The 27,789-nt window shown below is 38.3% G+C and overlaps 1 protein-coding gene across 1 annotated transcript in view; it reads left to right on the top strand.

Moving 5' to 3' along the window:
• Positions 1-27,789, top strand: part of sox6 (SRY-box transcription factor 6) — a 325,865-nt gene that overhangs the window by 24,853 nt on the left and 273,223 nt on the right. Inside the window, 1 exon segment of the mRNA XM_052029327.1 lies at positions 11,215-11,461. Coding sequence (XP_051885287.1) covers positions 11,215-11,461 — 247 coding nt within the window.

The raw sequence follows: 27,789 nt of genomic DNA, 5'->3' as shown, positions 1-27,789 counted from the left end.
CATGAGCTAAACTATTCTCCCATCTAACCCCAATTCCCTGCCTTTTCCCCATATCCCTTGATACCCTGACTAATTAGATACCTATCAATCTCTTCCTTAAATACCCCCAATGATCGTGCCTCCACAGCTGTATGTGCCAAAGAATTCCATAAATCCATGACCCCCTGGCTAAGGAAATTTCTTCTCATCTCTGTTTTAAATGGGTACCCTCTAATTCTAAAACTATGCCCTCTTGTCCTGGACTCACCCACCAGGGGAAACAACTTAGCCGCATCTACTCTGTCCAATCCTTTCAACATTCGAAATGTTTCTATGAGGTCCCCTCTCATTCTTCTATACTCCAATGAATACAGTCCAAGAGCCAACAAGACCATGTTTTGAGTAATGAATATAATACACTAAGAGTGGGAAGAAGTGGAAGTGGATCTCTGCTTCGTCTGAAAAGACTGTTTGGATCTCTAGATGGTTGGAAAGGATGAGGTAAAAGAGCATATTTCTGTCTAGGGTAGGGCTTCTTATACTTTTCCAACAAGGCCCAATGTAAACTTGATGAACAGCACTTCATTTTCTATCTGGACACAATGCAGCACTCAGGACTCAATATTGAATTCAACAATTTCCGATAATTTGTTTTCTCTACTGGCCAATTCTGCTATAGGTTACCCATTTGTAATACTAACTCAGTTTTTCTCTCTTCACTGAAACTACCTGATCTGCTGAGTGTTTTTTTTATGACTATCATCAACAGCTTATCACCATGAGAACCCTGGCCACACTCTATCACAGATATTTCCTTTGTCCTGTCCATTCTTCCCCAACCTCTCTGCAACTTATAACCAAATTGTTTACTTCCTTTCCCATTTCTGACAATGGGTCCTCAACCTGAAATATTAACTCTCTCTTTGCACAGTTGTTGTCTGACCTGCTGATTTTCCAGCATTTTCTGTTTTTTACCTTCACCAGAAGGATTTCAGCCATTCAGCAAGCAGCTCACTACCACGGAGAAGGGTGGGGAAAAATGTGAGAGTGAAGTAAAAAGGAACAGTATTAATGGAGTTAAATGGCAAGATCTAGGTGAAACACCTGTAAAACAAGTGTCAGTTGAATTTATTAAAATTCACTATTAATTCTTTATGCTACACTTAAAGAAACATAGAATCTTACAGCAAGTCATTTGATTTATTATGCCTGCTCTGGCTCTTAGAAAATTCTGCACAAATGGTCCCACTCGCTATTTTTTCTCCATAGCCTTGCAATCACCTATCATAGTGAAAGAGAAAGTGACCCGCAGTGAAAGGTCATGTGAGTGTATGGATCCAATCAGAAGCACACCAGTGGGGCTGACATATCAGCGTGTGATGCGTGTAGTCTTCAGTTTTAAACTTAGTGACAGGTTGGAACTATTGAATTGGGCTACATTGTGTAACTCACTGCCAGCCGTCCGCAATCCATGTACTCCTCGTCATCTAGAAACATGAAACCTGTAAATCATTAATATTAAATATGAAAGACAATTGATCAGAGTATTTCCTCATTATGTATAATTTGACTCTAAATTGCTGCCACAGTGATTTCTCAGATGCAATTTTGAAATATTTATGTGTTTTTCAAAATATATTTATTAAAAAAAGTCCATAATTGGATTAGTGAATCTCATTAATTTCTTAGTCTCTCTTATATTAATTTTTTTCCCCTGGAAGATAGAACCTCCACACTGCAAAACCTCCATAAATTGTGAGAGTTGTGGCAATAGCTGTTAAATCCTTTTTGAAACATGGACTGCTTCATAAAATTCCTATTTAAATAGGGATTAGCTTAATTATTTTATCTTGCACCTGATATTTCAAGCACTTCATTCACTGAAATATTCATGAAAACATGTGACAGATTTGTAAATTTGTCTTTACAGTTATACACTACTTTATGAGCATTTAATCAGGATGTATTTGCTTGAAGAAACCATACGAGGAAGTTAATGATTTTGCTAATTTGAAAAATGCTGGTATGATTACCTAAGGTTAACTGATTTGGGCATTTTACAGAATAGAGTACAAAGTAAATTTACTCTCTGCAGCAAGCAATCAGGAAGTAGAACCAATATTCTTATTTTCTTTATTTGCTTCTGTTGTTTTTTTTTGCCATTCGATTTCTTTTCAAACTATTTTTTCTTATTCCCTTCCTCTCTTCTCATTCCTCTCTTAGTTTATTAAAGCTCCCTTGTACCTCATTCCCTGGTTGCTTTTTCAACGTCTTTCCTCTTTTTTTTCCTCCTTTCTTTCTCAATCTCATCATTCTCTCTCTCTTCATGTTTCAATGTTTTCATTGGCTATGATTATCTCTAAGAAGTCTTTCACAGTACATCTGATACCTAACTTCACTTGGAAGAACAAGCTGTTGACCCTCTGTTTGCTTGAGTCAATAGTTTGTCTCAGAAGCATTCTGTGTAATGGAAGAGGTCAGGTAGACCAGACAAGGTGTCAGCTCTTCAGCTAAGTAATACAACCCCAACTGGGACTTGGCAGAGTTCCTGTGCACAGTGAATATTGTGATTGAATCAGTCCCAGCACTTGAAGTGAAACCCACTGAGAGTGTGCACCTGGCAAGATTGATGTGAAAAATGAAGACGGGCTTTTGAAAATATTTTCTAACTCATCGTGATGAGATTTGGATCAATTTGTTACCATCTCAATTGCATCCAGGTCAAATCAAATTGGTCTTGAGACATAATTCCAACACATTCTGGACAAATACAGCACTGTGTCTTGTGACAAATAACATGCCAAACCATCTGAAAAGATCATTAAACTATTAAGAAAGCTTGAATCTCGTGCTACTGTGATAGTCCAGTGTAGTTCTGAGCCACAGAAATCAGGTACAGATGAAGCAACTGACCCTGCATAAATGCCAGCAATCAGTATTTGTCATGAATAATCAGTGCCTGCTTGTCCACACTTGTCGACAAAAGCAACTCCTCCTCTTAGCAACAATCCCTATTGGCAGCACTCCTGGTAAGTAACTCACTTAATCACTTCCAGAATCACTTAATATTACCACAGTGTTACTCCTACTTCCTCCATTGGTGCCTCTCAGCATGTGTGGATCTCTTTCTTTGGTGTCACTTCTTGCATCTCTCCTTAGCAATGGTCTCAAATATAGGTGTTCTGAGAGGAAGAAGTAAGATGAAATTGGTGGGGGCAAAAGAGTGCCATCATAAATGGGAGACAGGAATGTGGAGGGAAGAACTTCATTGTGGGTTGAGTGATGAGAAGAATTACCAGCTTTAACTAAGTGTCAGGTTCTGATTAGCATCAGTGAAAACTTGTGTTGGGCAAGGTCAATGCCTCATGCCACTGTGAAAACTTTCTAAAGAGGTTAACAGCCTATTCAGAAACTTGAGCATTGAAATTGGAGCCTCTTATGCATGTTTTGAATGTGCCAATAATAGTGGTCTTAGCCAGGATAGATTGAAATAGTGATCACCTCTGGGTGAAATTAAGTATTTGGGGAAACTGGCCTAGGCATTTCCATGATCAATTCATTTTAGTGCAATTGAGTTTTACCCTGTATCATTTGCACATCAAATAATGCCACAGGTCACATGACACATGTTTTCTGTGCCCATGGCAGAATTGGTGGCTTTTGTGCGTCACCTATGATCTTCTCACAGAAAAACTTAGGAAGACATTGCACAGGGTTTGGAAATGTGACAGTAATTAAATGCCTGTCATAAAGATATATCTTACCAACAGCATTTGCCAGCTTCACTTTTCAGTGGCCAGCATTGTGGAAAATGATTCATTGGTGGTTGCTTCACTGATTGCAGCCCCTTTGTGCAGGCCACTACTGAGTTGCTTGCTACAATCAATGGTTCCTTTACCAGCCCATAACTTGGCAATTGTAGTACAATAGTTGCACAGGATGGACAACATGTAGCTAGTGCCCAGGTACAAAGGAGACCATGATTTCCCTCTCTCTTCTGTGCATTCCCTCATCTCAATGGCAGCCTTTTCTCCACCTGTATTGTGGCTGCTATGGGGAGAGTTTTGTTTAGAACTGATTCACTTTTCAATGGTCGGCTGTGGTCTCTGCACAGAGGTCCTGGCAGGAGTTGCACTATTCCTGTTTTAGCACATGAACCTGTATAATGAATGTCATAACTCTTCTTTTGCCTAACTTCACAGACTTTTAAGAAATCCAAGTGAGCATTTACGCAAAACATGATCAACAGATTAAAAGAGTTTGAAATCCAGTTTCCAGGTGATAAACCACCACCAAAACAGATAATAATTTATGTGTGGGGAAATTAAGCAAAGTCCCTGCAATTTTTACCACAATAATCTTCAACCTGAACACATTCAAGGGAAGAAGAAAGTTTAACTGGCTCACAGATTAGGGTACAGTAAGCCTATGTCTGCTTGCAGCTTCAATGTAACTACATATCATCGAACTAAAATCAGGCTAGCTTCAAGTTGTTATATGTTTAGGGGTTATGTCTGCTGTTGCTAGTTTTCAGAATGGAATGTATAAGGTCTTGGTACCTTTGGACATAATTGGGTAACTTTTGTCAAAATTCTCCTAGAACTGAATGAAATTTGTTGAATCAGAATCAGGTTTATTATCACTGACATATGACAGGAAATTTGTTGTTTTGCAGCAGCAGTACAATGCAAGACATAAGAATTACTTTAAGTTACAAAAATAAATAGTGCAAAAGAGGAATAATGAGGTACAGTTCATGGGTACATAACCGTTCAAAGATCTGATAGCGGAGGGGAAGAAGCTGTTCCTGAAATGTTGAGTGTAGGTTTTCAGGCTCCTGTACCACCTCCCCCAATGGTAGTATCGCGAAGAGGGCATGTCCCAGATGGTGAGGGTCTTTAATGATGGATGCTTCCTTCTTGAAACACCACCTCTTGAAGATGTCCTCGATGACGGAGAGGGTTGTGCCCATGATGGAGCTGGCTGAGTCTACAACCCTCTGCAGCCTCTTTCGATCCTGCGCATTGGAGCCTTCATACCAGGCAATGATGCAACCAGTCAGAATACTCTCCACCAGACATCTGTAGACATTTGTAAGAATCTTTGATGACATACCAGATCTCCCCCTAATGAAGTAGAGCAGCTGACATGCCTTCTTTGTGATTACATCAATATGTTGGGTCCAAGATAGATCCTCTAAGGTAGATATTGGTGAAGATGGGAATCAAGTTTGTCAGCAATGCCCTACATTGTCAAACAAATTGCCAGCTTTAACTATCATATGTGGATGAAATAATTGAGCCCAGCTTACAGTATAGGATTGTACTGTTACTAAGAGTCAGCTCATTTAGCAGAAGAGGGCAGAAAAATATGAAAACAAACATTGTGTTTGGAAGCCAGAAAAATAGAGAGATCATTCCCAAACCTTGGCTTAATTGTCCTCGATTTAATTTTAAATGGTGCACTTCCTTTCACTTAGATAGAAACTAAGCTGGATCAAGCTGAACATTTCAGTATCAGCATTTGAAACTTTCTGGTTTGGTTTTAGGACCCAGAGGAATGAAAGATAGAATGGATGTGGTCATTAAACAAGTCACCCAATTTTCTATTAAGATGAATTTTCTTCTGAAAATTGGAGCACACTGAAGCTAGGCAATATCAGTGGTAAAACGAGGCATGTTTCATGTATTCAGGCTACGTCATTGTAGATGCCTTTTCTGCATGCAGTCCTGTGAGTATATTTAACATTGTGGCTTAGAAGTGATTGGCAGAGTTGTTCGTGTTTCAGTGTTGTGAGGTTAATCTTACTTTCAGTTTTTTCTTTCTCTCTTTCCTTTTCTCCTTTATTCTTTCTCTTTCAACCACATACATTATCTCTTTCTCTTTTTGGAACATTTATATAATCCATTCTCCAAATATCTGTTGTAGGTTAATGCAGACATTTAAACAACTTCTTGCTTCACTGAACTAGTCTATTGAGTCTGCAAATTGTCTACAATTCCAGAAACATGTAACTGTGAATAAATACAGGGTAAATTTTATGCTTTGTATGCACACATGTCAGCGTGTGTAAGGTTATATTTTTCAGTAACCAGAGGGTCATGTAACAGTCTGTGTATTATAACTGGTAATCAAATCCAGCCTTTCCCCATTTGAACTTTAAGTGATTGAATCTCTGGTTTTCACTTCGCTGGTGCACCCTGTTGTTTTTTACCATTTTGAGGGAATCGTACAAGCCATGGTGATTACATCACTGACATCAAACAGCTCTCCGGGATATGACTTTCCCTCATAGGCCTCTGTATTTGCCCTGTGCATAACAGTACATAGAGTCACACAATATAAATCCATTGGTTTACAGCAATTCACTCCAGTGATTGTTGGAGAGCTTGCACTATTATATGGGTTATGACCCTATAGTTTTGCCTTTTCAGTTAAAGGTCCAGTTATATTCACTCTATGATTTTCTATTTCTAACATTCATTTGAGTCTGCAATTATATTCTTAGAAAGTAACTACCATTCAGTGATATAATGATGTTCTGTTATGGAGTGGGACAGCATACAATGACACAGTATATTTTACTTTCACCACCAATTTCTTTCCCTTTGTCCTGACTTACAGAGAGTGAAGGTACATAAATGTCTGCAAGTATTCAGAGCCTCAGCTAAGCAGCCATTTTTCATGGGTGAGGTTGGACAGTTTGTGCATGGGTCCTCACCAATACTAGTATCTTTACACCATCCAGTAGGAGTCAGTGTAAAGTATTCAGGGATGGGAAATGTATTTTTTCTCTTCTTTCCTGAAGAAGATTCACTGACATTGATTCCTGTTGATTCAATTTACTGCAAGCTTGAAGCAGTACTGAATGAGTGAATCTTGGACAACTCTGATTGTTTTCACAATTAATTTGGGGTGGTTGGGCAGGAGAGGAGTGGGGAGGGGAAGAAAGGGAAGTGCAGCTTATCATGTGATGTATTTACCAAATGATCAGCCAGATGATCAATAGATTAGATCCTAAATAGAGTCCAAGTCCTCCTTTGCAGGAAGCAAAACAAATTTTAAGGGTGAATCACTTTAAGCTAGCTAGTAGACCTCGTAGTGAATCGATGTTGATAGTCATGGAGAAGCACTTTGTCTGTCCACCCTCAGACCTGGCAAATGTTGTATTGAATGTAGGAAAGATCTTTGAACAAACTGTCAACATTTGATTGTAAGGTACTTCAATCCCTTGATGGATTTTCATATGCTATGCACACCCAAGCTCTTTACAGTGGCTTTCACTGCGGAGCTGGCAAATTCTGTGGGATCCTCAGTTTTCAATTCTCCTTATGAATTCTTCACTAATTTAGGGATCTCTGGTATTGCTGCCAGAATCAAAGTATTGCCAGATGGAAAGCATAATAAGTTCCATTCTCCAGTAGTGAATTAACACTCAGCCTGATGAGTGACAGATTCTGTTGGCTCGCATTTCTCAAAATGTTCATTTTTAACTATAGTTCTATTTTCTCTCGAGTTTTCTCTTTTAAAAGCATTGATTCATGGTATGTTCCACAGAAATCAGAAATACTTAACCACCTTGCCTAAATAGCCGTTCTATATTCAGTAGCTTGTTCAGCAAACTGTTCCCCTGTCAAGCCATTTTAGAGAGGTTCAAAGTTTCCCCATCCCATGTCCACACACAGACAATTTCCATTACGAGTAAAAAATAGAACAAAAAGAAGGAAATATTTACTTTTTTTTATTCTGCTCTTAAGCCAGGTGTTGTCAGTACATTGTAAAACCCAACAGCTGCCTCAGAGACATGGCAACTAATTCATGCACAGGAAGCTCCCACTCCAGCATTATAAATAATGTCCAGATAAACCTTTTAGTTATTTTGATAGCGTGATAAATATTGGCCAGAACATCAAAGAATGGACTCTTCTGCTCTGAAAAATAGCATTTTGGGATCTTTTACATTCATGCGAGAAAGCAAATGTGGTCTTAGAATTAATTACTTCTATTTCTTAAATCTTTTCAGCAAGGGTTACTTTGGGTCATAGCATTGCGTAGCACAGTGGTGTAGTGGTTAGCACTGCTGCCTCACAGCTACAATGACCCAGGTTCGATGCTGACCTTGGCTGCTGTCTGTGTGGTGTTTGCATATTCACCCTGTGATAGCGAGGGTTTCCTCTGAGTGATCTGAATTCCTCCCACATGCCAAAATTGGCTGGTTAGTGGGTTAAATAGCCATTGCAAATTGTCCCTAGTGAGAATGGGTGCCAAGAGAATCGGGGAAGAGAGTGGTTGATAGGGATGCGAAAGGAAAAATGAGATTAGTGCTTGATGTTCACATGTGGGCTGAAGGGCCTGTTTCCATGCTCTGTGACTCTGTGTAAGTTCAAATTGATTCAGCCTCTGGTTCCAGTGGAAGGTCTCCTAGTGTATAAAATTTTAAGTTTACCTGATATTGAACTGAGAATCATATCTTTGATTGATAAAATAAGTTAGGTGATTAAGCTGTGAATTGTACCTTTTAATGTACTTTGTATTGCACTTCATAAATTTGTGAAATTTACTTCTCGTAAATTGTGAAATTAGGTAGGAATGAATTGCTTCAGGTGGGAAAACCTGCAGATTGGGAAATGCTTGCAAATGTCAAGCTTGAGGCCAAGAGAAACGTACATGTAATAACTTTTACTTTCACTTTATTTAGGATTGCTGCGCTCAACATGTGAGCAATGCACTACCGTGCCATGCATTTTAGAAGGAAAGTCTTAAATGAATTGAGAGTCTCGTGAACATAACTAACAATTTGGGTGATGCTGTTTTATAGTAAGCTGATTAAAATGAATCATTTTGGCCAATGTCTGTTTGAAATAGCTTGTACTTAAAACCCACACAAGATAGTGCTGCATAGTTGTAATTAATAAAAAGGTCCTCTGTTTACCTTCAAAAAAGAGACAGCTCTCTGAAGGCCTTAGGAAGTTTCTGCACTGAGATTTAGTATCAGGTTGCTAATTATCTGCATGGCCAGAGGATTTATGAAGAATTATATTTGAGTTTTATTTTTCTTCACCATATCTACAATTATTATCGCATATGGTAGAACGCAAACGAGACAGAGGGTGTTGGGCGGCACCTGTAATAAACCTGTTCTGCACAGGGTTTGGGAGATGCAGCTGGAAGGCAGAGCTGAAGGTTCAATCCTCTGCTGAAGGAGAAGGGGAAAATAAAGTGAAGATCCAGCCGCAAAATTGTTTTGATTCAACTCCTGTGCCTTGCATTCTAAAGGATACCGGCAAAAGTCTGGAATAGGTTGCCAACCCTAAACTGTGGCTGGTGTGCTGCTTGGAGAATCCAATAGAGAAGGAAGTAGAGTCTATTGCCAAATTTTTAACAATCTCTTATCCCATTTTTAAAAAGTTGCAGTTTCCAGTGTTTCCTTTCACTTTTGCCTCTACAGTTTCTGAGCTCAAGGATCAGCAGGTGGCTTGTTTCCATCTTATGGTCAGTCTTGGTGTTGAGACAGACATTAGAGGATATGTAAAGGCAATTTAAAATCACTTGTTTAGGTCTTTCTGCTTGGCTTTCACCCCAAACAGCCCACTAAATGTTAGACAAACATGTTGTGGTGAACCCTGGCATGCACTGCATCCAATGACACCTCCATCCTCACTCTCACAGGGCACTCACTGGCCAGCCATCCACTAGCGACAGCCTGGCAGATGCCCAAAAGACTCTATGGGAAGTCTAGTTTATTTTGTGCACCTAATTCATTGGCAGAGGGAACACAAGCTGAGGCTGAAAATAAGCCTCCCAGGAATTCTCACCATCTGAGGCTGAAGAGGGTGGATTGAAGGAGAGTTCCATTTCCAGTGGGAAGATGGTGGTGAGAGGAGCAGGGTTCAGAATGGAGAATAGATCCAAGTGATTCTGGTGAAGCTTGCAAAAGTAAATCTTTTCCTTCAAGCTGCACAAGAAAGGTAGTATAGCAGTTAGTGTAATGCTATTACAGCGCCAGTGACCCGGGTTCAATTCCGGCCACTGTCTGTAAGGATTTTGTATGTTCTTCCCGTGTCTGCATGGATTTACTCCGGGTGCTCCGGTTTCCTCCCACATCCAAAGACATACGGGTTAGGAAGTTGTTGCCATGCTATGTTGGCACCAGAAGCGTGGCAACACTTGCGGGCTGCCCCCAGAACACTCTACACAAAAGATGCATTTCACTGAGTTTTTCTATGTACATGTGACCAATAAAGATATCTAAATGTATATACTTACGAGGGATTCCGTTCTGACTAGACCAGCTGTTTACGCTGGAGACAAAAACGCAAAATGCTGGAAATGCTCAGCAGGTCAGGCAGCATCTGTGGAAAAAGAAACAGAATTAACACTTCAGGTCCAATAAGAGAAGGGTCGAACAAAGGGAATATTTCTGGTGGGGTGAGTTAGATGAATTAATGTGATATTCCCTTTGTCCTAAGCATCCCCACCCCATTTTCTCTGCTACTGAAAATTAACTTGCTTTCTCACTTTTTGAGTTCTGACAAAGGGTCTCTGACCTGAAACGTTAACTGTTTCTCTTTCCGTAGATGCTGTCTAATCTGTTGAGTATTTCTAGTTTTTTACTGTTTTTGTTTCATATGTCCAAGAGATTTTTTTTGATTTTCATAAAGTGATGATGCTGGGGAAGTGGGTCTGGGATCAGAGAGACTAACCAACATAATGGATATACGGTGCTTATTTTGAGAGAGGCTATCAACTTGCAGTACACATTTGGTTAATATTGGCTTAATATGTCAGTACAAAATGTCATGGGCATTTTAAAGGATCTATTACCCAACACAGGCTGGTACTTCTGCCACCCAAAGGTAGATGTTGGGAAGAAACGGCAAATGGGAGTAGCTCAGGTAGGAAAGTTGGTCAGCATGGACGAGTTGGGCCGAGGGGCCTGCTTTTGCGCTGTGACTCTGTGGCTTTATGACTCTAAAGGGCAGCTGCCAGGCAGCAGTAATGCAGTAGTGAGTAAGGCCCCAATACGTCCTGGATGCTGCATTCAAATTCAGCCAGAAGCTTCAGAATCATTGTGGCGATAGCAGACTTTCTCTCTTAGCAAAATATTTATCATCTGTATTTAAATTATTACGCATATTAGCACATGCTTTTTGAACACTTCAAATTATTTTAGTGAAGTAGTATGGCACTTATTGAAATAATTGAATCTGTGTTCTTCTCCTTTACATTTAACAGCAGAATGTCTTCCAAACAAGCTGCCTCTCCGTACACTGCTTCTGCTGATGGGGAGGAAGCAATGGTCCAGGAAAGATTGGTACGGGAGAGGGAAAGGGAGGAGCTCAATGACCAGCACACGGCCTCACACCTGCCCCTGCATACAATAGTAATCAACAAACCTCATCCTGAGGAGCTACCACCTGTTGTCAGCAGCCTCCAACCAGACAGTGATTGGGACAACATGGCTACCACCCAGCACAGAGCAGTAAGTACACTGCCCAACCATTTGCTAAGATTTAATCATTTATGTTTCCCAGGCTTTATTTTTCCTATGTGCCTTAAGATAAATTCGATCATATCACTTATAACCAGGTGCATTTTTATTTTGGTTACTACTGGAGGTAGTGGATAGTTCATTTACTTAGCACCCGACCAGATTTTCATATCTATTAACTTCAATGGAAACAAGCATCGAGTGGTGTTGTAAACTGTACTTTGATCTACTACCACTTGTTTTTCACCTGATACTAAAATTCAATCATACCTATCAATTTTTTAAATGCGATACCTGATGATAATAAGAAGTTTCATCACAATTTTCTATCTTGCTCTTTCAAAGAGTTTGATCATTTCAAAGGGTGCCTGTAGTCTCAGGGTGTATCATCAAAGTAGTCATTCTTAAGCTGGTGTTTTAGCAGTTGCTTAGTCATATAAAAACAAGTCGTCATTGTTCAATATCCATGCATGTACACACTTTCCAGTATAGTTCAGAGGCTGGTGATCAAACAATGGGATTCTTGACATTGGCTTCCCAACCTTAGTTCGGGATGTTGAGATCGACTGCTGTCTTCCAACTGCCAAAGCTGCCTTGGCAAAGAGCAGGGATTAAGTCTGTGGTCTTTTTGGGTTGTATCCATGTGCAGCTTACTGTGTAATTAATTTAGCCTGAGCCAGTGGGGAACCTCAAAAGTTTAAACATGTATTTTACTTATAATACAAATGGTGAATGAAAAATGGATTCGCTTGCAAATTTTGAGTACAATCATATGAAGTACCCTTGCCCTTTTTTATAAGATGCACTAAATGATTTTGTGGTGACAATCATTCTGTTGATTTTAACTTAACAACACTGTAACTCTGCTCTTCATAAAATGCAAAGTAAAGAGAATTAATTCTCCAGGAACAACGCTCTTCCCAGTGGTTAATCTGGCGTTCAATTACTTCTATCCCCCACCACTCAGCACAACCCCATTCATTGGCAACCCACAGGTACTCCCCCTGCCCTGTGGGAATATTTGTCCCAGTCCTTTGGTTACCTTTATTGCAGCATCAAGGCAGGGTATGAGAAATTGGAGCTGAAGTGGAAACTTCCTGGTTTCTAACTCGAATTCTTTGCACAGCTGACCATGATGCTGTGATTTTACTACCTGACAAAGCATTAAGAGTGATTGTGATCATTTAGAATTTAGACAGTTATCTAAAAGTTTTCTTATAAAGTAATTGATAGTTTTCCATATCCTTAGATATACCTCTGTTGTGCTATGTTAATAAAGCTTTAAAGCATTTAACTCTTAACCTTTGGAAGAAGCCAAACCCAATTTTTCTTAAATTGATTGGCTGCATTAATTCTGTGAGTAGAAATTATTACAAAACGAGTAGTGCAGTTAGACTTGTGTATTTTATTATAACAAATTAACTTTCCCCACCAAATGTTTTATTAAGACTCCTCTGGATCTAGATATTATGATTTTGATCAATACCTTTAAAAAATAAATTGAAAATATGTTTCAATTAAAAGTACAATTGAAAAAAAATTGTAGCCTAGAAGTGAAAGAGATGACTCTTAATTTTTTTTTGTGGGTAAGCAGGATCAGGGACAATCCTTTGAAAACTTCTTGATTAAGCTAAGATTGTTAACAGATAATTTCACTTGTGCAGATTCAAAGGATTTGTGCAATCCTTCAGCAGGAGGGAAAAGCTACCAAGTGAGGCAGAATAAACTCTGGAAAACTGTGTCCAGACTTACAAATCTGTGGAGTTATCCGAGCCTAGGCTAGAGATATTGATTGGCTAATAGATGAAAGTATATATGGCGAAGTGTTTGATTAAAGTCAGAAGAGGGAAAGTACTGCCAAGGTTGCTTAGATGTTGCAAATATTGTGGACAATGTGATGAGTGGCTGAGAAAGAAATGGCCTGTGTTAGGGAAAAAGTGTCAATGATTTGATTTTAAAAAAAATTACAAACAGTGTATGATGACAAAGGCATTAGAAGTTCATGAAGTGGACGAGATGCATTGTACAGGGAAAGAAACAGGGTTGGAGTTCAAGTTGAAAAGAATATGCCTGTTTCCATATGAGGTCAATTACACATGAAGAACATACATTAGATGTATCTATGCCAAGGTATTGCTGTAAGAGCAACCAGTGGCATTTGATCTTGACTTGGGAGCAACAGGTAATGGCCCCCAAAAGAAAGTCATCAATCTCAAGACAGTTGAGTTAAGCTCACTGAGTCATGTGCTGTCGGCATACAATGAGAGTATATTGAAGGTGCTTATGAGGTGCTAGCTGAAAGCATAAAAGCTATTATGTGGATTTCAGCATAGTTGACTGAAAATATGTCATCTATACTATCCGAGCAAGTTCCTGCCCCATTGAGTGAGATGTATGATCCCCTCAGACATCTGACCAAAAGGATGTGGAATGGTGTTGGTTAGATACTCATGACCAAGCAATCAAGATAATTGAGGAGAAGTCACAACAGAACCAATGTTGAAATACTTTGATGATACCTAGTAGCTGACACCATAGGCAAATGCTTCAGAAAGGCATCTTGGAGCAATGATCTTGCCAGAGAATCAGCTGACAGCATATTGAAACAAATTTGACAAACTTAGAGATGCATAAATATAGGAGGGGGCAACAAGATATGATCTTTGGATCGGATAAGTTTCATCAATATGCTTAGGGGACAACTGTACATGTGTGCAGTTATCAAAAGCAACTCAGGACCATTGTTGTTAAGCTCCTGCAAAGGCTGCCAAGGAGATTGCAGAGCATGTTTGTGAGGAGGCAGGCATACAACTTAGAAATTCAGTACTACCTGGGCAAACAATCTCAGTTACCAAGGCACTTAGCTAAGTCCAACTCAAGGTGACCTGATCTTCAGAGCCAACAGAGTAATTGATTCCTGACTTCAAAAGAATAAAATGATAAAGCACTGTTACTTCTTTTGTCTTGGAGTGAATGATTGACTCTGCAGTGTAAGAGGAAGTATTAGTGGCCAGGGATGAATAGGGAGAACAGGGAGCATGTACAGGAACAAGAGAAACTACTGATTTGTAGAGAAGTATTTGTATATTCACATTTATCACTACGCCCCTACAATGTTCTCACTTCCTTGTCTTTATCGTCCAAATTGCAAAGTAAAATACTTTGGGAGATTTTGCTAAAAGTGTTAAAGAAATGAAGTTACTTTTATTGTGATGCTGCTTCTGGTTGCCAGGACCCCATTGTCCAGGTCTGGAACTTGCACCTACTTGTAATTAACCACACTGACAGTAGAATCTGCAGGAGCCACTGTTAGATAGTTAGATACATGTGCAGAGATAGTTAGATACATGTGCAGATATGTTTTGTTCTGCCCAGGGAATCACCATTGGTGAGAAACAAAACTGTAAGGGAATATGTAGATTTATTTTGATCAGAAAGTGCAAAAGAGGCAGAATAATTTTGATATAGATCACTAACTGAGGAATGGAATATCAGCCAACATTTTCCCTCTTCAAAGGTGAAAGTGTGGAGAATGTTTCTGAGCCAAAATGAGAGAGAGGGTAAAAAGTTAAAAAACCAAAACAGATTGAGGGAGATTGAATTAATATGTGCAGGAGTGTCACCAAGCAGGGCAAAATAAAAGAAATTTACTTTTTGACTTCAGCCAAAGAAATGATCTAATGGTTACAAATGCTATTAATCCCAGACCTACTTAGCAGACAGCAAGATACCAATTTAGAATTGCACCAATTTGGCCTTGCTGAATAAATCATTCATAGAAAATTGTGTAGCCTCAATATAATGTGGGGATTGGGGACAACTTTCACATCGGCATTTCAAGTTAATATCTTATAAATAGAATTAACTTCCCTAATTTTAGGAACTTTTTCTTTTATATATAATACAGTTACAGTACATACACAACCAGTTTGAACAGATTTCCCCAATGTCCACCCCATTCTCTCCAATCAATCTTTTTTGCTATAATCTCACAGCTACAATTTGTAAAACACATCCCCAGTGCTGGATTGCCAATCCTTTTCCAGAATCCATTGCCCCTCCTCAGGATTGCTGTTGTCAGAGGGACTTGCGCAAAACAAAAAGGTCTGCTACGTTCTGGGAATGCTGGGAAGATTAATCCCTCCCTGCAACACTGGAATAAAAATGCACACTGTCCTTGATGACATAGTAATACCAGTGGTATATCTGAAACCATGATATAATGAGTCAGGTTATTTTGAAGTTGCACTGTTTGGGGAAATGCATTCTAAGTGTATTCCAAGCAAATTAGAGGACATTGCTTACTGTATTCTCCATTGATTAGGACCATTGCAATATATTATTTCACATATTTTGGGAGATTTTCATGTTCATTCTGGGGAGGATTACATTCTTGGAAATGGATCATTTTTAGCACCAATGTCAGTACTGAGCATTCCAAAGTTGTTAGTTATGGTACAGTTACATGGAGAAAAAAAAGCTCTCTCTGCTACATCAAGTACTCCCAGGTTGACTTTAGCTTTGTCAGATGCAGAGCAGGACCCTTTCTATTCTGTTCCATTATGCACATATAGGGATTACACAGATTAAATGCTGTGTAAAATCTTTTAATGCAATTCAGCATTCTTAAATGAGACATCTGCTAAACTGAAATGAAATGCTTCCTCTATATTTTATTTCATTAGGTGGAGGGACAGAAGTGTTGCCAGTACACTGCCCATTATTGTTTTGATTGTGGTTCAAATGCCCAATTTCTGTAGCAGTTTCTTTTGACTTTATTGCATAGTTTTATTTTCATACCTATCCACCTGGGCAACATTGCTGCTAAGAGCATTGAGTTCCAGGAAACCCTTGGCCAGTAGTTATTCAATCTTATTCAATCTTATTCAATGGTAACTCAACTGGAGGATTTTTTCTTAATTTAGCACACATTTTCAAGGACCGATGCTCTTACTAATTTCAACTGAGCCATCAATTCTGCCTTGCACCTCCAATCAACTATCCCAAAGTTCTTTTAGTTAGAAACATATTTAGATCCTTGCACCTTTCAATGTCGCCACTACATTTCCGAGCAGCAAGTCTGCCAATAATCTTAGGTGAGAATTCTTTTGATCACCCACCATTAACAATTCCTTTGACCAACCTCCATTAACAATATTGTTAACATTGCAAGAGGCATTCCCATATTTTGTATTCCCTGAATGAAGAAATTAAAACTTTACAAAGAGTGAACTTAATGCAGCTGTCACTATAATGAATGTTGCCTATGCAATGGGTCAAACTGCAAGATATTGGCACCTAGTAAGTAGTAAGAGTTGTGACTTTCTTTTAATATACAGGCTATTGGTGCAAGAATTAAAATACGTTACTTCTACTGAGAATGTCAACAAGTGAATGATACTCTAAAAATATTGCTTTTCAAAAAAATTTCTGCAATGTTGAACTTTATGCAATTGTCAGAGTTCTATTCAGTATTGAATCTAGCCAGTTTGGCTGAATTTTGACATCAATATCTCTGAAGAAGAATCTACCTTTTTAAGGACTGATTTACTGTTATAAGCTTTGTTGTATTTTATATTATTAAAGCTTTGATTTGGGGAGAGGAGAAGCATGTTTCATCACCACTGTCGTTTGAGGATAATGTCAAATGAATATTGCCTCTCGATGTATCCCAGCCTGAGTAACAAGCCCTATTGCAGATAATTGAAATTCCCTATTTGAATTCTACTAAGTATTATTTTATTTTCAGCAGACATCTGAAAACTGGATGACTGCATCAATTTAATTTAATTTAATATAATTCAATTTAATTTAATTCAACTAGCATTCTGCAGGGTGGAGGAGAGAAAGAAAAGAATGTGGACGAATTTAAACTTCCATAAACATACTCAGCTCACAACTTTTTGCCTCAATGTGGCTTTCATATGTATAAGTTAGTGCCAATTAGTTTTTTTTATGTATGGACTGAACAGAGAGGTGGTTCAGTATTCATACTTTTAATCATAAATGTAAACTTTAATTTGAATTCATAAATTTCCTGTATATTAATGTGCAATACTTGTTTGAAAGTGATAAAGATTTTACTGGATCTCATGTATTATTGGCAGGCTTTGATTTCTTCTATTTACTTTGTGCAGTGGGAATTAATTGATGCCATTATATTTTATTTCATGTTCTCTTTTTTTTCAACAATTTAAAAATCCAAAAGCAGAGCCACTGCCTATGGAAGCTGAGTTGCATCAAAGAGTTGTGGTTAGGTTATGCTGAGATTGAGATTGAAAAAAACTGTATATATTGTAGAAAGACAGAAAGGAGCTCTAAATTTTAGGGATATAGTGTTTTTTGAGATTAGGAGGAGCACATATCAGTGAGCTGTGCAGAAGGAACTTTTACTATGTTATGAGTATTAATGTTTATCCTGGATGCTCAAAAACAGAAAATGTTATATTTTATAGCACAATCATTCTTAACATTTATGAGTAAAGAGGCACAAGTTTCAAATCTGCAATTTAAGGAAACAAGTTTCTCCCGTAACCCTCAAACCAAGATGTGAATGCATAACTCGTTCAGGAAATGTATTCCTATCTAGTTGCATAATTTACATGTTTGTCTTCCACTAGTGTGGGTGAAATTGATGATCTGACTTCACGTGCTTCAGTCTCAATTGCATTATTAATGTCATAGAGATAAATAAAAGCAGCAAGGCTCAAGTGGTCCTCAGAGACACTGACTTACTGATCAAAGGCAAAACTGAAAGTCTCCCGCAGGTTTGGAAAACAAATGGCATTCACAGTCTAACAAAGTGTGCATTGTTGATTCTGAGGAGCTGTCATAGTGCAATAATCAATATGCAAGTATTCTCACTCTTGTCACTTGCGTCTAAAATATACAAATCCACAGAGAACTTAACTACTTGCATCCTTAGAGCTCCCTCTGAACATATTACTCCTTGTTTCATTCAAATGTGTTTAAATTAAGGAAAAGGTAAAGCAAAGGCTGGTTTTCTTTCATCCTTTGGATTTCTAACTCCTTCTTATTTACTTTGATATATTGTTATCCTGTGTCAGCAAGGATTGGAGTTGAGGGAAAGGGGAAAATATGTGTGACAAAACCAAACTGACTGTTCTTCATAAAAAAAATTGCTTTGTGGGAGTAGTTGATATATTTTTATATTGTTAGATGGGGAAATAAGTGCTTAAGAAGCTGAAGAAGTCCAGGACATGGGAGAAGCCCACATACAATAAGTAAAGGATGTACAAGAATACTTAATAGTTTAGCCAGAGTAGGAATATACTGATCTAATATATTCTGCTGAACCTGCAATTACTGTACGCTGGTTTAGATCTGATATGCAGACTTCTTGCAGTTTAGGTCGCATCAATAAAAACATCAACATTGCATTTTTATAGCACCTTTAGACAAGTAAAACATCTAAAGTGTTATCAAAGAACACTTGTCAGAAATACATGAATGGATGTTAAGATAAAATGGTAGGTTATAAGTAGCCATTTGAAATATGGAATGGAAGGTTGAAAAGGAGGGACCTTTAGGGGAGGGATCTTGGGATATAACTGGCAATGGATGAGCATGAGGGCCAGGACAGAGGAGGGCAGTGATCTCAGAAGGTTATAGGGCCGGAGGAGATTAGAGGTAGAGAGGGATTAAAACGAAGGATGAGACTCCTAAACAGAATTGTTACCAGACTAAGCTCATGTAGGTTAACAAAGATAGTTGTGATGACTGACCAGATATGGCACAAAGTGGTAACTGAGCAGTAATTTAGATGTGGTTATGTTCAAGGAGGTTGGCATTTGGGAGAGAGCCCAGGAATGCATTTGTGTAGGCAATTTCCTGAGACAGTGAAAACGATGGGGTTTATAAGCGAAGGTGAGATGAAACACAGTGGGCACGTGAGTTTGTAACAGTGGCAGAAAGTGGTGTTATTGATGAGGCATTTATGTAGCAGGAAGCTCACCTTGGGGTCAAATTTAACACTAACATGAAAATTCTGGTTCAGTTTCAGTCACCAGAACAAATCAAAGAAATATGACATTTGTGTTTAGGATTAAGTGTAATAACTTTGGTCTCCTATCTTTTTGGAGGAGGTTTCTGTTCATCTAATACAACAAGCAGCCTGAAAATTTAGAGATGGTGGAGCATTTGAGAGAGGTGCTAGTGAGGTAGAGCTGAATGTCACTAGTTTACACAGGGTGTTTTTGATGTCACAAGGGGCAGCATGCAATTAAGAAAGAGAGTAGTTTCAATTAGAGATTCTTAGTTCACAGCAGAGGTAGCGGTACATGAGTGGAAAGCATAGCCAATGAAGGCGATCTTCTGACTGGATTGATAAGAATGGAAGCAGGTTACTGCATTCCTATCCAGTAGGAAGATGGAGGAGAGGCGCTGGAGTAGGATTGTGTGAAATTGAGAAATGACAGTCATTTGAGACCTTTACTAAGAATCATTGTTGCTATGATGGGAGCCAAAACCTGATCAGAAGTATTCAGAAGAATAGTTCTGGAGAAAGGTGGTCACAGATTTGGGAAGCTACAACGTGTTTAGGGACTTCATAGAGAAAGATGGATAGAGATGGGGTAGTCCCCGTAACGTTTTTTTGAATAATACATCTGCATTTTCAGATTACATGACATAGTTCCTTCTACTATTTAGACCACCCACTGGTTTGAAATGAGTTTATTATGGCATGTAGGGCAGTGAGTTGAAATCCTGGCAGAGTATTTGAGCGTGACATTTGAGACTGGCATTCCCCCACCTGCAGGGTTCTGAATCAAAGTGAAGGGTCAGGCACTAATATAAAAATAATGGAAAGTCATGATAGGCAGGCCGCGCGCGCATGTGCGCGCGCACACACACACACACACACACACACACACACACACACACACACACACACACACACACACACACACACACACACACACACACACTCACCATCAGCGTGGTTGGTTCAAATGTGGATTCCAGTTGTACAGGTTACAAGGATAGGGAAACAATGCCTAAGTACAGGGTGCTTCATCAAAAAATGGAAGGGCAAAAAACAAACAGCAAAGGCTGAAGCATGCCTTAAAGCTATAATGCAGCAGAGCTTAGCTAATGTTGGTAGCATTCTTGAGTTCCACTTGTGTTTAGTGACATCATTTTATTCTTTTAAGCTTTGTTTTAAGCAGCTCCTCATTATATTAGCTGAGTAGAGTGTTCAGATGAATTATTTTTTGTGTGTTAAGGCAAACTGGAATGAAGCTGGAACTATATAAAGTACACGCCCTGTCTTCATGATTGATTGATTGACCGTTTGACAGGTTTCAATGGCATTTGCTTTTGGCTTTTCACAGTCAATCTCACAGCATTGAACTTCAAACTGCTTGGGCTCATATAAATGCCTTATTTTACATGAAATCTACCATAAAGGAAAAAAAGAGGAAAAGCTAGAACTATACTCAAGGTGAATAGGATCATTTTGTGTGTACTGCTGCCACAAGACAACAAATTTCACATCATATAAGTCAATGATAATAATTCTGATTCTGAGAAAAACATTATTAACCTGTCCTTTTTACGATCCTTGCTGATCTACAACATATTTCCAATATTTTCCGTTTTATCAGATGGCTGGTATTTGTGTAATAAAAGATTCACAAATCATTTTCTACATGTATGATGGCATTACAACCTTCCAAAATGTAACATTTTTACATGATAAAAAATGAACTAAGTTTTAAGTTGAGGATAAACTAAGATCTAAATCCATAAGTTCTTAATATATTTATATAAATTTTCTTTCTGTTCTGTAATTTTTATATTTTATACAATCAAGGTTCCATTTAATTATTAGATAACAGAATTTCTTTTGAATATACTAAGCATCCAAGCTAATAATTCACAGTGTAATTTCAAGGTCCTAGAGTTTGTTTAACAAAAAAAATTGATGAAAGATTATCTTTGTGCTCATGTCACACGTAACAAAGATCCTTAAGCTATGTTCAACAAGACAGTTTCAGGAGCTGCTTTGGTTGTGTAAATCTACATGCTTTGACTAGATTAAAAAGAGTTCTCAGGAAAATTCAGCTCACACATTTGAAGATGTTTGGGAGGTGACAAAAATTTGACAAAAATGAGGGATCTGGCAATACTTTCAAAGCTTTTGTGTTATTTCTATAGTGGAGCAGATAGTTTTGTTAAGATCATATTGGGTGTGTTTTTTTAAACTTAGTATCTGGAGCATGAATTATTCTAAATGCATCTTTATCACAAGATCACAGGATAAATACAAAAGAATCAAAGTATACAGCACTGAAGGCAGCCATTCAGCCTATTAAGGCTTTTTTTGTTTGAGCGATCCAAAGCCAGTATAATTGTCCCCTTTTCTCCACCTCTGTACACTCCTCCTCCACCAACCTGACCATCTCCCCAGAGCCTTCTTGTCTTCATTTATCCTATTTTTCCCTAAAAGATGCAGGATGTCTGTGACAAGGCACTTAATGGTCCAACAATCTTTTTTTTCTGTTTATACACAAATACCTCTTAATCCCTCAGCTAATTTACAATGAACATTTTAAAACTGATGGTCTCCACAATCAGAGGAAAATATTCTTTCCTTAGACATTATTATCAAAACCTTTAGAAAAATGTTTAAAAATTCATGCAGACCTTCTCTAAGAGGGGAGATATTACAGGTCCCTTCTGATGATCATAATTTCCCATCCTTGGCACTTTGCTGAGTAGTTTAATCTCTATTGTATACCAACTGTGATATTCATGTTCACAATAATGGGTTGCCCGAAACAGCAGACTGAACTCTTACTGTGGCCAAACTCATGCTATTTAGCTTTGTTATAGCTTTTTGCTTCTGTTCAAGCTTATATATTTGATCTCATCTGGTCTCTCCAAGCTTCTGCACCCTTTAGGATCTTTCAGCTGAATACCCAATGTGTTTTTTGTTTTCCCTGCCAAATGTGTTACCACACACTAATTCACATTAAATTATACCATGTACCATCTGTCTATTCTGATAATCTATCTACGTTTTCCCTAAGCAAAAACCTGCATATGCTGGAAACTGGAAATATAAACAGAAATTGCTGGAAATACTTTGCAGGTCAGGCAGCATCTGTGGGAAAGGAAACAGAAGCAATTTCTGCCATCATCAGACACATCTTCCCCTCCTCCCCCCTTGTAGCATTCCAAAGGGATTGCTCCCTTCATGAGATTCTGGATCAATCGTGCATCTCCACCAGCATACAATCCTCTTCTCGTGGCACCTTCCCATGTAAACAGAGTGGATGCAAAGTCTGTTCTCTTTGTTCTTTCACTTTTTCCTTTGCACCATCCCGCAGCCTAGACACTTCTTCCACGTGAAGCAGAGTTTCATTCTACCCCTACAAATCTGATGTCCTCCACTTTGGAGAAAGCCAACACAAATTGGGTGACAATTTTCCTAAGTCCATATCTTCTATATCTCCCAAAGAACAAGTATGGCCATAGCACTGATCCGTGGGTCACACCACTTCAAGCTCTTCCCCAACCTCAACAAAACGCAGTCCTCTCAATTATTTTTTGCATTCTGCTTATCAGCCAACTTTTTTATCCCTTGCTATAATCACCCTGACAACATGAATTTTTGTGCAACACCTTGTCAAGACCCCGAATTTCTGAAACAAAGACAGGAAATTCTGGAAATACTCAGCAGGTCAAGTAGCATCCATGGAGAGGTAAATAGAACAAGCATTTCAAGTTCATGACCTTTCATCAAATGCTCCACCTCTAACTCACTGGTTGACAGAGTGCTGGCGATCAGTACACTATTTTTTAACACTTCTGATCTTTGCAGATGGAAACAATATTGAACTCAATACCAAGATTACAAAGTTTGTGCAATGACAGCTGAATGTCCTTCAATATACTGATTAATCCCTGTTAACATCTTCAGATAGATTGCAACATTCGATCTGAGATTTGAATTTAGTTTTATTTGCAGTTGAAGCTTTGCTTTTCCTATGTCTGATTTTAATTTTGTTTTATGTGAGGGAGCTGCCTGAGCCACATTAATATAAATGCTGCCTGATTGCAGCTTTTCGTAAAAACAAACCACTTCAACATTCACTTCACAGTAACTGCCTGAGAGGGATTGCATTCCAAGCTAAATCTTAGTTTAGTGTGAGTTGATGAATAAGAGAGATAAATATTAGATCAACAAAACTAGTAGCCTTAAAACAAAAAGATTTACATTTAAGATCCAACCACTGTTAGCTACTGGAACAAAATTCTGGCAATTGAAATAATGTGATGAGATTAAAAACACATTTTGCTGCATTTTTTATTGGTTTGGTTGGCAATTGCACTGCTTAGAACGATACTGAGAGAGTCACCCATGGAAGATATCAGGTTTAATCCTTTATCTGTCCTCAGTTATCTGGCCTTTCTTGGAGTGTTGGTGATGGCCAAGTGATTGATATCAGTGTATCTAGGGTAAGAAGAGAGAGGAAAGGTCATCCCTTAATCAGAAGCTAATCATTACCTTGGCATTACATACATATGAGTATTAGAAATGGAAAGTGACCTGATTTAGTTGAGGCACTTGATTCTTTTTGAAATAAATGATTAGCATGTGCCCAGCTCAAATTTATGTCCTTCTGTAGCTGTGATTTTGGGTGTTATCTTTCGACATCTTCCTCAATTTCTCAACAACATTTTGCACATTCGACAGTACCTTCATTCTCTCTCACCTCTCTTGTTCTTAATTCATAGGATTGTTCTTGTGTTCCTAAGTATTGCAACTCTACCACATGCTTTGTTTACTGTCCCTGTGCTGTCAATTCCAGGCTCTGACTAATGACCTGTCCTTTGCCCCTCTTCACCTTCAGGCAAATGCAGAATCATGTTGCCAGTTGTTGTACTATGTTTCTGTTGCATGCTGCAGTGCTCAGCTCTCCCAACCCCACAATCAGAATTGTAATCCTTATTCACTCTTCCATCGGGATTTAAATTAAATCATCTGGATGTCCTCCCATGTGTTGCCACAATATTTAACAAAACTCAAGAGATGAGTTGGAGGGAATTAAAAATTGCCAATTCCTGATCACATTATTGCTAAAATTGCAATCTGCTTTGAAATTAGTCACAAGGTCAAAGATCTTCAAGCAGGAAATCATTCCCTATGTTACCACAAGGAAGTGGGGAAAAGAGAGTAAACATAAACATAGACAAGACCTAAATTACATCAGTAAGTTTCTGAGATTTGGACTACCTCCAGTGGGCTTCTCAAAGCATTGGAATGCCACCAACACATCCTCCATAAAATCATTTAAATTCACTGGAAGGATAAGTGAACCAATCACAGTGTCCTCTCCCAGGCCAACATCCTCAGTATTGAGGTGTTAGTTGCACTGAGTTACACTGTGCAGGCTATATCATTCATGCTCCCCGTACCAGATTCAGACAATCAATTCCAAATGCTGTCATTTGAACAGATTATCAGGCAAAAGATTCAAGAATGTTCTCAAAGCTTCCTTAAGGAAATGTAACATCCACACTGATTCCTGAGAATCTCTTGCACATGGCAATTCAAAGTTGGGAAAGCACTCGGGATGGTGTTGACAACTCTGATCCAGGAATCCAACACACACTTAAGCCCTACCTAAGTGATGGAACTAATAATACTAACAACACTTATAACTACCCACCTACTGGCCCTGCAGGCACCTCCTGCTCCGTCTGTTGAAGAATCTATGGTTCCCACATTGACCTCATTAGACACCTCATTATCTGCAAAACCAGAGTGAAGCACATCACCCTCAAACCTGAGGGATGGTTTAAGAAAGAGAAGATAGGTGTACCACAGTCTCCAGAATATATTTGTACTTCCCTTGGCCACAGATGCACCTTATAGAATCCAGATAGCTGAAATAAATATGAGACTATCATATTAAGATGTTACATCACTATTTGCTAGTTCCGAGTTCTTTTTTTGTAAAAAAAAATTTTTTTACACTTGTGTACATTTTGAAAACTTCTGCTCCAAAAGTAGAGTCTCATTCGAAGGGAGTGTGAATCAGAGAATCTGTGTGACTATTTTGTCGCTCTCCTGAGTAATGACACAATGTTCTATCTTCGCAGTTCTCTAATCTTCTCTCCTCGCAAAATGGTGACATTTATATATTGTGCTGAAATTGTTGCCAATGCTTATTTATTGTCTTTTTCTCTTGTCACTTATTTCTCTCTCCTTTTCTTCCCTGAAGGTATTTCTGATGAGTTGTTTTCCAGAGGTATCAGAAGCTCACTCAACTAGTTATCATATTGATCTTGTCAGCATGTCCCTGTATGCCACTCAACCAAGGCAATATCATGGCTGACCCCCACCCTGTACTGATCCAACAATTTTGCTAGATAGTGATCAGTGATGGGAACTTTGGTTAATAAACCCTTTCTTTCCACAGCTCCTTGGTTACCTATGCTCAGAGATCTATCAGTGAGTACCAGATTTTAAAAGGCAGCCATTTCTCAACTTTGCTTACTAGCTGGTCCTATTGTTGCAGTAGAAACAGCCCAAATGGTTGTACTTAACCGTAGACTGGCCACAGGCAAGGCCACATAATGAATAAACTTGGGATTTTGCACTTAACAGGAGATTACTTCCATCAGTTATCTGAATTTTGATTTTTATCTGCATTCAACAAGTGGAAAGGGGAAGCTAAAGGCAGTAACAAACTTTTGCTGGAAATAATGTGATAAATTTTCATGATTTATGACAGAGTCTAAAGCCAAAACTGAAGATTGTATAGCTACCTTATAGCTGTCTGTCAATTATTCTGCATGTAGAAGTGTTAATGATTCTATAGAATTGCTTTTTATTTGCTTTTCAGTGACAGAACCACCTCAATTACACCAGGATTTGAGTCACATAGCTTGATGTTGTGAATCTCGATTTCAGTAAAAATTTAGGATGTTCTGCAGAAGTGGCAACTTCTTTTTTTTTTAATCACATTTCTCCCAAAAGAGAGATTTGGCAGGAATGGGACTGCATTTTTCAACTACTTTTCAAATCTTTTTTCACAGAGGGAGTGGAATGTATTGTGTATTCCTAACAATATGTGATGTATTAGGGAAGTCCGTATCTAATCAAAACATATTCGGTGCTTGTTATTTGACCTCTTCATGTTAACTATGCAAGGAATCCAGTAATAATTTTATTATTGCACCCTTGGGCCAAGATCTTGAAACTGTTTGGCCACAATGGAAGTCAGATTGCAAATAATTGTTTTTTTAACTCTTGGCAGCAATATAACTTCCAGTTTAATGACATCATCAGATTGGAGTTCCCTGGAATGTTACTTGTTATTTGACTTACACCTTATAACCTAATTTGTGCAAAAAATTAACATTAGAAATATATAAAATAACACAAGGTTGCAAAATAGAGTGGCAAGCTCCATAGATTGTACTTGAAATTTTCTAACTTAGGTAAAGAATTGTCTTTGTACCCATAAGTAATTATACTGGAAATTTATTCAAAAAGGTAACATTTATAATTTCGTTACACTATTCAACTAGCGACCAGAGCAGCTCTTTCCATATCCTGTATTCATGAAATGAAGGAATGAATTGTCACCACTTGGGAAAACAAATCATAAAAAATACTTTTCTCATCTCATGCCTGCAACCTTAGTCTATCAGTACTTTTCTCTTTATTTTCTTAAGTGTTAATACTGTTAATGAAGTGCCATTGCATTAGGCCAGTTGTATTTTGCTTATGTTCTCCTAGTTTAAAGACCTGAATCAGGTAAATTGTATTTTGCCTGTTGTTGAAGTAAGCCTTTGAATGGGACATTGCACATCCATTATCATGTATCTGGCCTTTTGTAATACGATTGATTCATATTAAGCCTGCAAACTTATGAGTGTGCTGGGGCTTTTTTGCCATTATTGTCTGCTTTGATTCCAGTAGCAGTCTGTCAAAGTTTCTTGTAATTGTTCTCCTTCTCTACGCAAAAGCGCAATTCTTTTATGCATTTAATTGCTGATATGCTTCAATTCAATGAAAGTTCAATCCTTCAGAGACGGATGGAATCCTTTGAATGTGTCATGACACGTTTTAATATAAGCAATGAAATGCATAAAAGAATTGTGCTTTTGCGTAGAGAAGGAGAACAATTACAAGAAACTTTGACAGACTGATACTGGAGTCAATGCAGACAATAATGGCAAAAGAGCCCCAACACACTCATAAGTTTGCAGGCTAAATATGAATCAATCGTGTTACAAAAAGTTTCCTTCCACATTCTAAAGAGGTACAGGTTAGTTGG

This window comes from Pristis pectinata, chromosome 14 (genome assembly GCF_009764475.1).
Source record: "Pristis pectinata isolate sPriPec2 chromosome 14, sPriPec2.1.pri, whole genome shotgun sequence".
NCBI lineage: Eukaryota > Metazoa > Chordata > Chondrichthyes > Rhinopristiformes > Pristidae > Pristis > Pristis pectinata.
This window is presented reverse-complemented; position numbering and strand designations above follow the sequence as displayed.